The sequence below is a fragment of the Musa acuminata genome, chromosome BXJ2-4 (assembly GCF_036884655.1).
Source record: "Musa acuminata AAA Group cultivar baxijiao chromosome BXJ2-4, Cavendish_Baxijiao_AAA, whole genome shotgun sequence".
Taxonomy (NCBI): domain Eukaryota; kingdom Viridiplantae; phylum Streptophyta; class Magnoliopsida; order Zingiberales; family Musaceae; genus Musa; species Musa acuminata.
This window is the reverse complement of record NC_088341.1, coordinates 46139562-46154397: the sequence shown is the minus strand read 5'-3', so window position 1 is coordinate 46154397 and position 14836 is coordinate 46139562. Positions and strand designations below refer to the sequence as shown.

General features: G+C 39.2%; 1 protein-coding gene across 1 annotated transcript; it reads right to left on the bottom strand.

Annotated features, from left to right (window-relative positions):
* Positions 1-10586: 10586 nt before the first annotated feature.
* Positions 10587-12976, bottom strand: LOC103975130 (abscisic acid receptor PYL3). Its single transcript, XM_009390039.3, has 3 exons — positions 12705-12976; positions 12052-12267; positions 10587-11101 (listed from the first exon to the last, which is right to left on the bottom strand). The coding sequence occupies exons 1-3, from the start codon at positions 12966-12968 to the stop codon at positions 10886-10888; spliced, it is 696 nt and encodes a 231-aa protein (XP_009388314.3). The 5' UTR covers positions 12969-12976; the 3' UTR covers positions 10587-10885.
* Between the last annotated feature and the right edge of the window lie 1860 nt (positions 12977-14836).

The window sequence follows — 14836 nt, the reverse complement described above, 5'->3', positions numbered from 1 at the left end:
AGTCAAGCAAAATATACAGACGACACCTGGTGCTTGATTCGTCACATCTCAGTATCAGGAATAGCAACACCAGATGACATTTGGAAGAACAGCATCAAAAGAAATGCATTCATATAAAATTAGGATCATGGAGGCACACATGATCCTCAGGAAGAACAGCTAAACTTGATTGCTGTTATAGCTGAAGTGGAGGTGTAATAGATACGAGGAACCAGAAATCTAACACTAGATCAAGGAGTAGACTCGAGAAGCAAACTCGGGTGAGAAGTGGTCGGTACCACAAAGAGTTAGTTCCTTCTGCATAGGAGTAATACAGTTGAGTGAGGATCGAAGAAGCACTTGAACTTCACAAACAGAAACAAGGAAGAATTACTGACCAAATGCATTCATCAAAGGGCGTTCGACAATTGCGGCCGTGCGTAATGAATGCACTCATTATATGTCAAGCTCATCTATCCTTCCTTATACAAAGCTTTCCGTGAGGACATACATACATAGCAGGCATCCCTTCCTCTTTGGCAAATACATGGAGAGGTTCCGAAAAATAGGCTTTTCATAAACAATATGGAGATAGAATGGGGTTGCAGTGCTCTAACCATTTATTTACCTTCATCCAAAAATGTAGACATGACAATCCATGAAACTCGGGAATAGAGACAACAAAGCAGGAATATCTATAGAAATAATTTACGAGTGTGAGTTAGACAACTTGAAAGTGGAATACATCCTCGCAATCTTAAAGGCCAAGAACACAAGAAAAACAAAATTCACATGCAGATGGTGTGCGGTTGTCTTTATTTCTAGCAAGAAAAGCTAAAACTCCCAACAAGAATGATTAATATATATTATGCACATATATATAATATATTCATTCTTAGTGCATGATAATAATAATTTTTTGTTGAAGATAACTCATGGACTAAATCTGCATCGAAGAACACATGTTATCCTGAACACACAACTCTCATGGCAGAGCTACAAGAACTTGAAGCAATAAAGAGAAAGCTCAAATGATCCTTGTGTTCCAATTAAGCTGGTGGTCCTAGGGTTTTTTACATGCACCATAGAGAGAGAGAGAGAGAGAGAGAAGATAGCCTGCATGAACAAGGACTGGCCTGCATGAAAAAGGACTGTATGTGAATCACAATATAGTCGATGGTTGCCACAGAACACAAGGACCACATCGAGCTCCATATCGATGTCAAAAACAATTTCAACAATGGAAATATGAATCCCTGATCTATACTGGAACAATTGGATGAACTCATCGCTCGCTACTTGTATTCCCAGAGCTGGAATAGTCATTGTTTGTGAAGGAAACCAAAGTCCTTTTAGGTCTATGGCAATCCAACTGTTTTTGGTTTCAGAAAATACTTGGAAGCCTAAACTAGAAAATGCTTCCTAAAACTTTCATCGTTTGGATTGTGAACACCCTAATAAGTAGTGAAAATACATCTACAAAAGGTGTGGCTGTCTATCAAAAGATCCACCGATAAATAGATCATCGACTTACACCAACCCTTCTCCCAAGAGAGATCAAGTAACATCAAACACAGCAAGTCAACCGATGGATAACCAACAAACGAAGGGAGGGAGACCAGTTTCGTTGCTGCAAGGGGATGGGGAAGGGGGGGTAGTAGAGAAGGGAGCTCCCTTCAGTCCAAGCAAAGGCAGCATGGGATCCGACTCACCTCCCGCATCATTCACTCATGTGCCCGGCAAAGCCGTCGTCCCTTTTACCGGGCATGTGGATGAATGAGTCGGCAGCTAATCACATCCCATGGCCACCCAAGAGTGGACTGAAGGAAGCTCTCTTTGCAGATCCCATGGCAACCACAGAATCCAGGGAGGGAACCAACTTCACGAGAGAAGAAGCAATGGGAACCTAAAGAGGATGGAAGTGCAGGGCCACAACCACTGTCGGTGAAGAAAGCTGCAAGTTGCAAGACCAGTAAAGGGGTGGGAAGGGGGGAGGAGAAGGGTGGAGACAGGGACACGAGACAAGAGACCTTTTTCCCAGCAGCTCAGATTGCTCCACCGTGGCGATGTGTCGAGTCGCAAGACATGGGCGAGCTCTTTAAATAGCTAAGAATTTGGTTGACATCACATCGGGCAATAAAATAGCACCATAAAATACACAATGTTTACATTTCTTTGAGGCCTATAATTTCTCACTGCAATTCCGAGAGGGAGAATGCTACGACTTCGGATTCAAAATCTCAAATCATCATTAGTCAGTCCTTAATGTTTTCTTCGTTTTTTTTCGCCATTTATCATTCCTTGCTTTACAAATAATAATTAATATAATTCAATTTATTTAGATATGGGCATTATTCCATAGTGACTATATGGTTTTGTTGTATCCACATATAATAAATATTATTTAATAGAAAATAATTGAATGAGTATGAAGTAAGTGCAGGCAGACCGGTGAAATCCATTTCTATCATTGCCGGCACCGTCGATCGGGGAAAGGATCGACGAAGAGACAAATCGAGACAAGTGGCGAAACTGTTCCACGTTGGTTCAGGTGATGCTACTGGATTTTACTGAAAAAGATTAACGTGGACGAGCAATGAGAGGATCAGTCGTCTTCCGAGTTTGCAGCTCACTTTGATTCCACCTGTCTGCCACAGTTGTTGGCTGGGAGCATCGGTTCCTCCTGTGCTCGTCGTCACAGGTTTAATAGTTGTCTGTGTTCTCTTCCACGCTGGGGTGGGGTGTCGGATCCCCCCTACTAAAACCACCGATGATCCAACGACACGGATGCCAAGTGGTGATGCTATGGGGTGGGTGGCACGGGGAATATTTCCTATCAATGACATGGCGACACTTTTGACGCTGTATCAGCCTAATCTTGCTGTGACCTAAATAAATACTTCACCCATCATCTTATCATCCAATCTTAAATGCTAATATTCATTCCCCTCGATAATCCATCATGAGAGATCTTTCTATTAGCTTTCAGAGGCTATAAAGCCAAAGAATAATCATGTTATAGAATAATCATTGGCTAGACCTCCTACTTATTAGACTAAACTTTATATGAACTTTAATGATATTTTTGGGCCTGAATCATGTATCAAATTAGGGTGATTTCGAATTTTATTTGTATCTTAACCATCATATTCCGTACATGTTCAGTAGATCAGAAAAAATATATATATATATATTCTCTTTCGGATTTTTTCTGAATGGTACCAAAGAAAAAAAATTAAACCATCACCCCTTATTTCTAATATTTCAAAAATATTCCTTAAAAAAGTATCATTTCTTCCGCTTAAATCCAAAATTTTTTACAACAATTGTTTAGTGTTTTGTGGATTGATTTTTATACAAAATACTGTATACTATTTTATTTTAAAAACATCATATAGTATTTTTAATGTCCCGGTATTTTTGAAACAAAAACACAATATAGACAATATTTATGGATAAAAATAATCTAAGTTGACGAAAAAAGACTTTTTGAATTTGTATGGAAAAACAATATTGATAATTGTGGGGGTATTTTTTAAATTTGTTAAAATTAGAGATGGTGGTTTTAAAATTTTAAAAAAGTTATCATCTGAAAAAACTCAAAAAGAAAAATATTTTTTCGAACAATCACACACACACACACACACATATATATATATATATATATATATCTCTCTCTCTCTCTCTCTCTCTCTCGTGGTGATACACTAGTTAGAATCCGGCAGGAAACAGACCAGACACGCATCAACAGCCTTCTCACTGTTGCGTCCAAAGGTCACACAGCTCGGAAAACCAAGTCTGAGCTCGTATTTCCACGTACCCCTTCGCACTCCGGCCACGGCCAAACCCTCACCCGGTCCGATCACCCGTCAATCGTCGTCCGGTTTAGCCAAAGGTTGCGTGCATGATGAAGAACGAAGGGGACAAGAACTTACACGGTTGAGGGCGCAGCTATGCACTAGCCTTCACAGGGAAAGGACGAGGTGTTCTTCTTAAGATCACATCAGACCATCAATGGCGGGGGAGACTCGTTGAGAAAAGCAGCACTTCTTTTCCTGCTTTGATCTCTACGCTTTTGGATCATATCAGATTCTCGGTGAAGCCTCTGCCAATAGTCATTTCAACGCAAAAAGCCAAAGAAAGAGAGGGAGAGAGAAGGGGGGAACTGACCATGTTGCGCACTCCACGTCCAAGCCAACCTTGTCAACCTCATCGTGGCTTCCCCATGAATAAGACTATTTAATATGATCATGTATCGAATGCCCATATGACTGTTGCACTCTGATTTATGATTGGGCTTTGAGATAGGCTGCTCTGAGTCCGATCTCGATGCTCGTAGCTTCCTCGAAGTTGGTAGATTTTATTCCTTTTGGCAAATTACAGACATGTCCCTGCAAAATAGAGAACCCTGAGGTCAGTTTACCAATAGAATAAGATCCACAGTGTACAAAAGTTTCTTTATTTCCTTACTGAATATAATGATTTTGAGAGTTCGGTTCTAAATGAAAATTTGTGTTCTTGATCATCGCAATTGGCTTATGTACCTGAAAGATTTAACTTCACGATGCACGTTCCATGTCTGGAGATCCGAATCCTTCAACAGGTGGTCTGACAAAAGCACTTTTGGGGCAGGTGATGCAACAGAAGAGCTTCTCATCCAATAAATCTAATAGCAGCAGCTTTGGAGCTCTGAAGCTACTATACATGTCTCTCTTCGTTGTCATGCTTCCACATCAACAAGAAATCTCACACCGCTCCCTATAAAGAATGCAACAGAAAAACAAACAAAAAGACTGTGTTAGTAGTGCATTAAATCGCCTGATGCAAATCGGCTGTCTACCTCTCCATGTTGGACAAACATATCCAATGGTGGCATAGGCGAAGAGATCAAATCTATATCTGTCACTGGTTGCCGAATCAATCACACTGCCAACCTAGCTAGATTGAATTCATAATCAAATATACCGACGTTATCGGAAACAATCCACAAGTCGGAAAGCCTAAAAGCTCAACACCAACACCACAATTGAACAACAGAACGTCGACCAGAACTTTAAGATACATGGTCATAATATACTGCAAGTGCAAATTTGTGCTTTCTGCATGATATTGAGTATGAGAATTATGATCTCGACTGTATCGTGTATCACTGAAAGGCGTTAAGAAAGTGTGCCACAGCCTTGTCAGTATCATTAGTGTACATAGCCAGTGCCTCTGCCACAATTTTTGTTTAGGAGAATCCCATCTCATGGCGGATACTATCTCTCGCCTGAAAAGGATAAAGAATATGATTTCAGTTTATATATGCATCCTGAACATAACATGTAAAACACCTTACCGATGTCAGCTCTAGCTACCCATCTGCTGTATTTAGTTCCTACGTTTAGGTTTAATTGAACAATGTACCACTCTGATGATTATGTACTCAACCACTAGAACAGATTTGAGAGAAATGCAGCATGGACAAGAAACACAGACACAATGAAGAACAATAAATAGGGCATGGGAGATTATGATGGAATTTCGATGTGAGAAATTAGTTTGCCCATGTAAACAAAATCTTCCTCGATTTCCTGTTTAACTTTGGAGAAGAGACATTGTAAAGGAGACTGTATTGACAAACCTTCACTGGATTGTCTCCATAATTCAATACAGCAAGTGATACAGCTTCATAGCTATCTATACTGGATCTCCTGCTGATGCCTCCAAAAAATTACACAAATAAATGAGTAATTCGATCTCTTTGTTAAATATAATGTGGGTTAAGAAGTTGACTAAAATAATAGCAATTAATGGATGGGTACAAAGGGTAAAACAGTTCAACAAGGGATCCAACCACATTAAGGTTTGGGTACAATATTTTTAACCTTCATCACAGAAAAAGAGTTAAATAAGGCAATCGTAATGAAACCAATGTTCTGGGGATAATAATCAATATGCTAGTGGTCACGGTATATCACAACACATCCATTGCACCACTTATCAGGTTCTTATGATGATATCCACAAAAGGCAATGTTCAGAATAAAAATTCATAAATAAACATGGAGGTGTAAGCAAATATCGGCAACATGATGAGATCATATTAAAAAAATACTTTTATAATCCGATACCATTAAAGATCATTTTAATATTTTATAACCAATTTTAATGATATTCCTTAGATCCATAGCTAAATAATATTTAGCATCAAAACAAGTTCTTATTGTACCATTGAAGAGGAGGAAGATGATGCAGATGCAGACTTTGAGAGCTGGTTTTCCAATGTCATTCTGCACTAATTCTGATTCTCTTTCTCAAACTCAGCTAGTATTTGTCTCTCAAACCCAACATCAAATTGGAACTTGCTTCGAGGAACCTCTGGCATTTGTGGTGCTAATTGAGCCCGTAAAGTCGGTTGTTAATCAGAGATACAAATACTAGTAGAAAAATGCAATGATGTGAAATTTTTAATCAATGAAAAACAACATAGGAAATTCATATGAAAGAACTTTAACTTATAATACTAGGTCGGTTTTGAAATCAATTGTCATTAGTCGGCCCGATGGGATAATTGATATATTAACTTCATTGAGTTTGAACCACTGACTCAAAATGCTTAGGTTGACAATAGTAGACCCATCAGTCAATTTTAATTTTTGCCCACTTCCGATGTGTATTGCTTGAATACAAAACTAAATTTGGTGGCTTGATAACGTAATTACAACATGATAACTGAGAAATCAAATAGGTCCATTTACTAAACTAATATGGTTACATAATTACTTTTAATCAAATAATTTCATTTACTTGTTTGATTTCCCTGCTGTTCAAAAAATACAGATTCGACTACAATTGATCTTCCTCAACCCCCTCACTACTTGAGCAGAACAGGGATCTCTCTTCCTTACTATTTTCTGTTCACTGATCCTGATGTATATGCAGGTACTGATTTTTGCATTGCTGATTCACAGGGCACTATCATTCTAGAGGGCAGCAACGTGCACCAGGCTTCAAGACGTCTTCAGGCATAATGCTGGGCTATATGGGATGGACTTAAGAAAGCTTCCCAGATAAGCTTGATTAATATCACCATAAAATCTGATTGTCTAGAAGCTGTGATGATTTGTGGCAAAAGCAAATCTAAGCCTCTTCCATAGCATTTGAAAAATATTTGTAATAATATACTTCAGATGGCTAAGAGTTTAAATGTTTTGTGCTTTGAACATGTACACGGGGAGGGGAATTTTGCAGCCCACAACCTTGCCATTCGGGCAGGGCATTTTTGTTCTCATCGAGCCTCGGAGGAGAATTCTGTTTGGGGACTGATACAGTCCCAGTTACTTAAAAAAAACTCAGTTTTCTAAAAAGAAAAAACTACAATTGATCTCAACATTTGTGCAGGTTGGCAAATATTTTATTCATTTTGACAAAGCGACCTCAGTATAAGCAAAATTAATGATGCAGAAAACCCTCCCGAAAAGAAAATGCACATGCATACACAAAACACTTAAACTACTCACTGGTGCTGATATTCTGGCTTTGCTACCAAGTCCTGAAGCCAAAAGATTAAAAACTCTTAATGATGTAAAATCTGTTGTCAATGATCTTTAATGTTCCAAGAGAACAGAAATGATGGCAGAAACAATTCCAGGTGTGTAAAAAATTGAAGTTAGAGATATGGATAATCTAATTGGTAACAGTAGCTTCAATGTGTATAAGATTTTGGATCAGTAGAAACACTGTGACAGCCAATTATAAGAAAGCACATGCTATTAGCATCCAGAAACAAAAAGGAAATAATAGAATAAGTGGAACAAAGGAATATCATTTTATGATGATGGATATACATTCTAAACACATTTCTTTTTCTGATAGTTGCTATGCATATCTTGCAGTGAGATGATGATGATTATCTGACAATGGATGTAAATTTTTAATTCTAAATAAGAAGCAAAAGTAGCACATTTGGTCACCCTGCTGTGTTGGATGAATGAAATCTGTCTGGTTCTTCAACCACTCCGTTGACCTCCTTTCATGTAGGTTTCAGGCGCACTTAATTAGTGCGAAACCTTTTGACATGGTGTCCAACAGAGCCGATTAAGGACATAATTGAATTCCATCAATCCAATTAGTGAGCTACCAGATTGGATCTCATCAAGAAGATATGATCCTTGGAATTCACAACCTAAGTAAACATTTTTTTAATAAAAAAACTAGAAATCTTAATGAAATAGTCTAGTGAATCATATCTTAACCCCTCTCTTACGCACCCATGAGTAACCTCTCTCTCTCTCTCTCTCTCTCTCTCTCTCGCTCTCTCTATATATATATATAATAGAAATCTAAATCAACTCAAGATATATGTATGTATATATATGTATATATATATATATATATATAATAGAAATCTAAATATATATACATACATATATACATATATATATAATAGAAATCTAAATATATATACATACATATATACATACATATATATATATACATCACTCATCACTTAAAATGATTCTAAACTTACAATCTATAATTGAAATCTAAATCAACTCAAGATTTTACGATTCTAACACTACGTTAATTTTACAGTTATAAAAATTTGGGAACTTTTGATACAACCGAAATGACTAATTAAACAACTTTTGAGTTTTCCTTTTTAATTTTTTTTCTCCAAACTTATGAATGCCCTGTCTGTTTGAATAATATGCATGCACACATAAACTCGCGCTCATGCACGCATGCACACGCACGTGTGCGCGCAGACAGGTGGGCTATCATTGCAATTGGAGTCAGATCGATCAGTGGCAATACCAATTTACAACTTTCGTCTTTCCTCATAGTCCTTCAAAGAGGATGATTGAAATCAGAGTTACGTCTCATATCGGGGAAACGATTTCTACAACAACGAAGAAGAATCAACCAATTAAGCGTGAATATCACAACAATAATGTCCGACCAACAGCAAAAGTTCATCATCAATCGAATCATGCTACTAGGGTTTTTAGAGCGGCAGAAAAAGGACATTTACCGGAGGATGAGAGAGGAGGAGCAGGCGAGGAAGGATGGAGGTTAGAAACCTCGGGGTCTGGCTGAGGAGCGACAGACCCGACCCTGGGGTACGGGGCGGCGGCGTCGGAGCGGAAGTCGTAATCCACCGTGAGGAAAGAAGCGGGGACGATAACGGGCAGACGCCAACTCCGCCTTCAGGTCGAACCAACCCACCCTTCTTATAATGATTTATTGATGCGTATATTTCTTTAAATAGACTAGCAATTGTGATTTGGAAAATTTATGTAAATAATTATTGATTTTACTATTTATCCCCTTAAAATTAGTTTTAATATAAATAATTAAACTTGAAAATTACACACACACATATATATATATATATATATATATATATATATATAGAGAGAGAGAGAGAGAGAGAGAGAGAGAGAGAGAGTTAAAGTCAGACACACTATCCATTAAAAACTTTATTGACTCAAGAAAAAAATAAAAAAAATACTTTTACGATTTTTAAACAGTTTATAGTAAAGAGTACTAACGAGATAAATTGTCTACATCAAACAACAACGACCACCAAGATAAAATTGACACTCTGATGAACTAATGGAGTTCAGCACTCATTTGTTTCCACAGACAACCACAGCAAGCAGTCCCTCTGCATCTATCTACTCATCATCTGCCAAATTCGAGGATCATACATGAAACTTACGATCCATTTTAAGCTTTGTCAATCTTACTGACTAATACAACTCAGGTGCAAAGCTTTTTCATTTTGAGCCCCAGTAGAAGCTATACACCGAGAGATTGAAAGGTAAAAGTCCCATGTTAGAGATTTTGGAATAAGGAGAAAGGTAAAAGTCCCAAACTTGTGGAATTCTTTGGCAAATCACAAACCCCTAAATTGAGAGAAGGTGGAGGTCACATGAAAGGAAGGTTACAAAAATTTCCAGTAACCTTGTATGAATATACTGGGTGTTGCTCCACAAGCAGAGTTTGGAGTAACCTTATCCAAGGCTCCTGTCCATGTCTGGGTGACTGATGGCCTTTGGTGCATCAACAATCTCATGGAGTGTTTCCTAGGTAAAGGCAAGAATCCAAACCATCATCAACACAATGTAGGGGGCATGGCAGGATATGATTGGTTTACTGGCCTCTCCAATACTTGATTGCCAAGTTCAAAACCACTGCTTGACTTTCATGCAGACAGCTTGAAATTTCTTGTGCTGAGACCTCATTGCCTCCCCCACAAGAGGCTCATGCAAAACATGGAGAAGTTTCTTGAAAGGCACCATAACTGCTTTTATTGATTCCACAGTGTGTCAGGATGACTTTAAAAAGGACATGTAATGGTCTTTCCCAGCCATATAAATTGGAGTAGGAAGGAGTCCCCATCAGATTTGTCACATGTAGCATGCATTATGCATGCCACTGTAGACTGGCTGGTGGATAACAGTGGCCTTTTGGTCTACCAGCATGCCAAAGCTGACAAATGTGCCGTCCCACCTATATTAAAGAACTTCAAACTACTTGTTAGAATACCTCAGAGGAAGATAGAATGAGATTATCTACCTACAGAATCAAGCACTAGACAAAAATTATGATGCAGCCAACTTAAAAGTCTCCGATCTATCTAGATAGATATATATAGAAAGAAACATGTCGAATATTTACAATGACCGAATATAGCACTCAGGTAACTCAAGAAAAGAGTTGAATTCGCGCGATCCTAGGAACTATATTTCTACTTTGATATAGCCCTGAAGCTTTGCCTTCATCACTTAAAACCATACATATACTAATGCATAACCGAAGGGGAAGAAATAAGAAACAACCAGACTTTTGCAAAGCTTTCATAACGTCAGGGCCTAAACCATGACTTGTGACTACCTCCATTACCTCCACCAGACAATTCAGAGGTCAACTGGCTCTGTGTAGTCTTGAAGAGCCAGGCGCTCAGATATTTCTGCCAGTGACTTGAGGTTGCATTTGATCAAGGCCTCCACAAAGTAGCAAGTCTCATCCTTGGTGTTCCCATCAGGCACATCCACTACGAACGATTCGATCACCAGCGTCCCAGGTTTCCCATCGATGGTCTCGGGATGGGCTGTTACGATGGATGAATAGTTCTGCATAGCCACAAAAAAAACAAGGCAGCTGATGGTCATGAATTTTGTATGTACAATTCAATGTTTATTCCACATTTCCAGCGGAACCGCCAGATCAAACAAAAGAAGATAGATGATCAAGAGTCTGAAACATCAACCGCAAACTAACAATTCAAGAAATAAGAATGGTTTTTATCATTAAGCAATTTTTGTAGTAGCTCAAAGGAACCGATCTCTACCCGGTAATAATACTCATCCGAAGCAACGTCACAGAGTTGATAGCTAAGACACATTCTTAGATGGATGAAGTGCAAACGAATCATAAAGCTTAGGCGGTGATACTGAAGTTGCCATTTAAGTCTTTACTATATGTTCTTTAAGCAAAAATACAGCCAAAAAGTCTTCACTACATGACAACGTTAGCACCAAAGTCAAAACTAAGGAAGAAATTAAGCTAATATGGGGCATACATCAAAATAAATACATTAATAATTCACTGCAACAGAAGAATAAATATTTCAGCAGTCTAAGATCACATGCCCCTTCCCTGACTGAGTCAAAAGGACAGTAAAGATCCGTGCTTCCTCATTTGGGAACAGCAACTTTTCCTGAAAATACATACTCCTCAGAAAGACAACTCTATGCTAATCCATCATTGCAAGAATTAAGCAAAGTCATGATATTATATATCATCGAGCACAAAAGCTTATCCAGATGCATGACAGTCGTGATACTTTCCCATGGTGCTCATCGAGAAGCAAACAGATGTTTCATTGCTACATCATCGACAAGCTACATAAAATTCTCTCGATTAAGCTCAAATCTGGCTGCAAATTAATGATCATGATGTGTGTTAATCAGAGGACACTCTTATTTTTAGCAGAATAGAGGTTGCCATAACAAGAACAGGATGTAACAAGATGCAGTCAGCAAGGAACCAGGGATGAACGCCAGTGAGAATATCGACAGACCTTAAGCCTGTGGTCCCCTCCGACGATCTTAAAGCTGAGAATGTGCTCAGTGTCGTCGAGATGCTCCAACCTTTCAGTACTGGTGGTGGCAGGGAGCCCGGACTTTACATTCACCTCCCTCAACCTCCCAACCCCGAGATCCCCCTGCGCAATACACCTGCTTACAAAGGGCTTGTACTTCTGTGGTTCATCAAATTTCCTCACCAGAGACCACACCTATCGACATAAAAGCAAGAAACAATAACTCAAAGAATTAAAGTTTATGGTACAGCTCTATTCGTTAACCAAAGATAAAACCTTACCATCAAACCCCTGCCAACAACAAAATGAGAGAAAGAGAGAGGGAGGCCAATCAATCTACAGCTGTATTTTCCTCCTTTTTTTGGGCTAACATGCGACATGATTCGTTTATCCAACACCCCAACATCATTTTTTTGAGGAAATACGGGTTGATTACCTCGTCGATTAGGTTTAGTGTGGAAGAAACTCTCCGAATCCCACACAAACAAGCAAGACCTGGAACAAATACTGCATCCGACTCTTGGAAACTAGAAGATTCGATCGTTTACAAGGAAGAAAAAGACTATCCGTTTGCAGAGTTGAGCACACCAAAGACGAGTCACAGAGAGGAACCAAGAGAAGAGGGATCTTACGAGGTGGACGGGGGCTCTGATGTGCCTGACGACGGCGGAGCTGCACTGATTCTCTTCGGGCTCGTGGCGGTGGAACGCCCTCACGTGCTCAGCCGCCACCGCCCGGCATCCGACGCCGGGAGGGTGCATCTCGTCGGCAAGCCGCCACGGCCGCGCCCCCCTCCCCGCCGCGACGCCAGTCCCGGTAATCTCCACCATGCTGCTTCGATTCAACGCACCGTGTCGCACCCAAATCGAGGACGCTCCCCAATCGCCTTCGATCATTCCCTCTCCACACACATATATTATCCAATACCTTATTCCACTCAACTAATGTAACCTCGAGATCCAAAGAATTTACGGAAAAGCTACCTGACGATGCTTCCTAGCTGGTGGCAAGGTGGCACAAAGGTAATTGTGTTCATCGCAAAGGGGTATCTGAATGTAACGTTTTCGTCCATTTCTGCCGCCAGATTCCGCCGCCACTTGATGTACAACTAACGGTAGCCGTCCCTCCACGCGTCCGGTGGGCCGACGATTGGACGTGGTGGGTCCACCTCTTCCCGCTAGGGTTGGGGCCACCATCAATTCCACTAAATCAGGAATACTAGTAGCATGGAGCTCGTTAAGGTCGTTGAACTATTTCTTATTACAAGATAATTGATATATATATATATATATCATACCCGATAATATGTCTCTGATTAAATTAATAAAAAATATAGAGAATTCAATCAAATATCAAAGTCAAATAACAATAAATGAAAAATCTCCTATAATATACTTGTTATTTTTTTATAGTGCATCGGATAACTATTACATCAAGACTAATTACACACATCATTCAATCAATCATTAATGAATCACGAGATCATTAATGACTTTATCGAGCCAATTTTTCCATCAATGTTATATTACCAACTTTGTGGAGCTCATCGACACCACATTGCTAATTCGTGAGATACGACGATCATGTTGGTATCACTTGCCATAGTTAAAAACTTTTTGCACAATTCTAAATTAATAAGAGGATTAGATGTCAACTTGTCACCACTAATACGAAAAATAATATAATAGAAACTTATCCCTCCCACTCTAAGTTGAATATGATTTTAATTTTAAAATTAAATGAGATATATATTTTTATTCCAATGCTTTTTCAGAGCCCACCAATTCATCATGTCGGATTGGTGGAACAAATTCCCATCCATTTTCTTACCAAAAACTATCAGACGGATGGAATCGATTGGGCCTTAGGATCATTCAATCATTCTCCTTTGGAACGAGCACATAACATGAAACAAAGAAACACGAGTAAAGTCTGGTTGCAGTAAAGTGAAGGAAGCTCTTGTTCTGGATATGGATCTAATTGACAGGTGAATAAGTGAACTACTTGCACCAGCATCTCTCTTTCGTTTCCAACGTGATATGATATGATCGGCAGCATGACATGATATGATTGATTGGCACTCCATGTTCGAAGCACCTCAAGTTTGCAGCATTTGATGGGGAAAAGGAAGGAAGGGTTGATTCATTAACCTATCGAGTCTAATTTCTTAGGAATCTGATTGAACTCTCAGTAAATGTTGCTTACGTGAAGAAAGAAGATGTCGTTGTTCGGCCTATGACAGCTTCTTTTCCTTCCCAATAGATAACTACGTTGATAACTCTCCATCCTCCATAATAAGACATCGCCTCGCTTTATTTTATGGCAAAGATTTTATGTATCAAGGCTTACATCAATGACATGCGGTTCTTCAATTCACCCATAGCATCACTATTCTTCTCCTTGTAATCAGTTGATGTCATCCACGTAAACAAGGAGGTGATCCAACGATCTGGCTGAGAATTGGTCTCTCTCTCTCTCTCTCTCTCTCTCTCTCTCTCTCTTAGACAAATGCATGGAGAAGAATTCTGGTCCAATCTTAATCTGTCGATGCAAAAAGTTACAAGGAGAGAAGGATGATATTCTTTGAACACATCATGATTCTCAGATATGGAAGAAAAGAGAGGATGAATTCTGACAAGGCACAAATCTGAGGCATCAAACAAGCATGGAAGGAACATGAGATCGAAGAGGGCTGCAGTTTTTGGCCTCAGCATTCCCCACGGTGTATCTGAACAGGTAAAAAGGAAAGATCGATGGGCTTCAT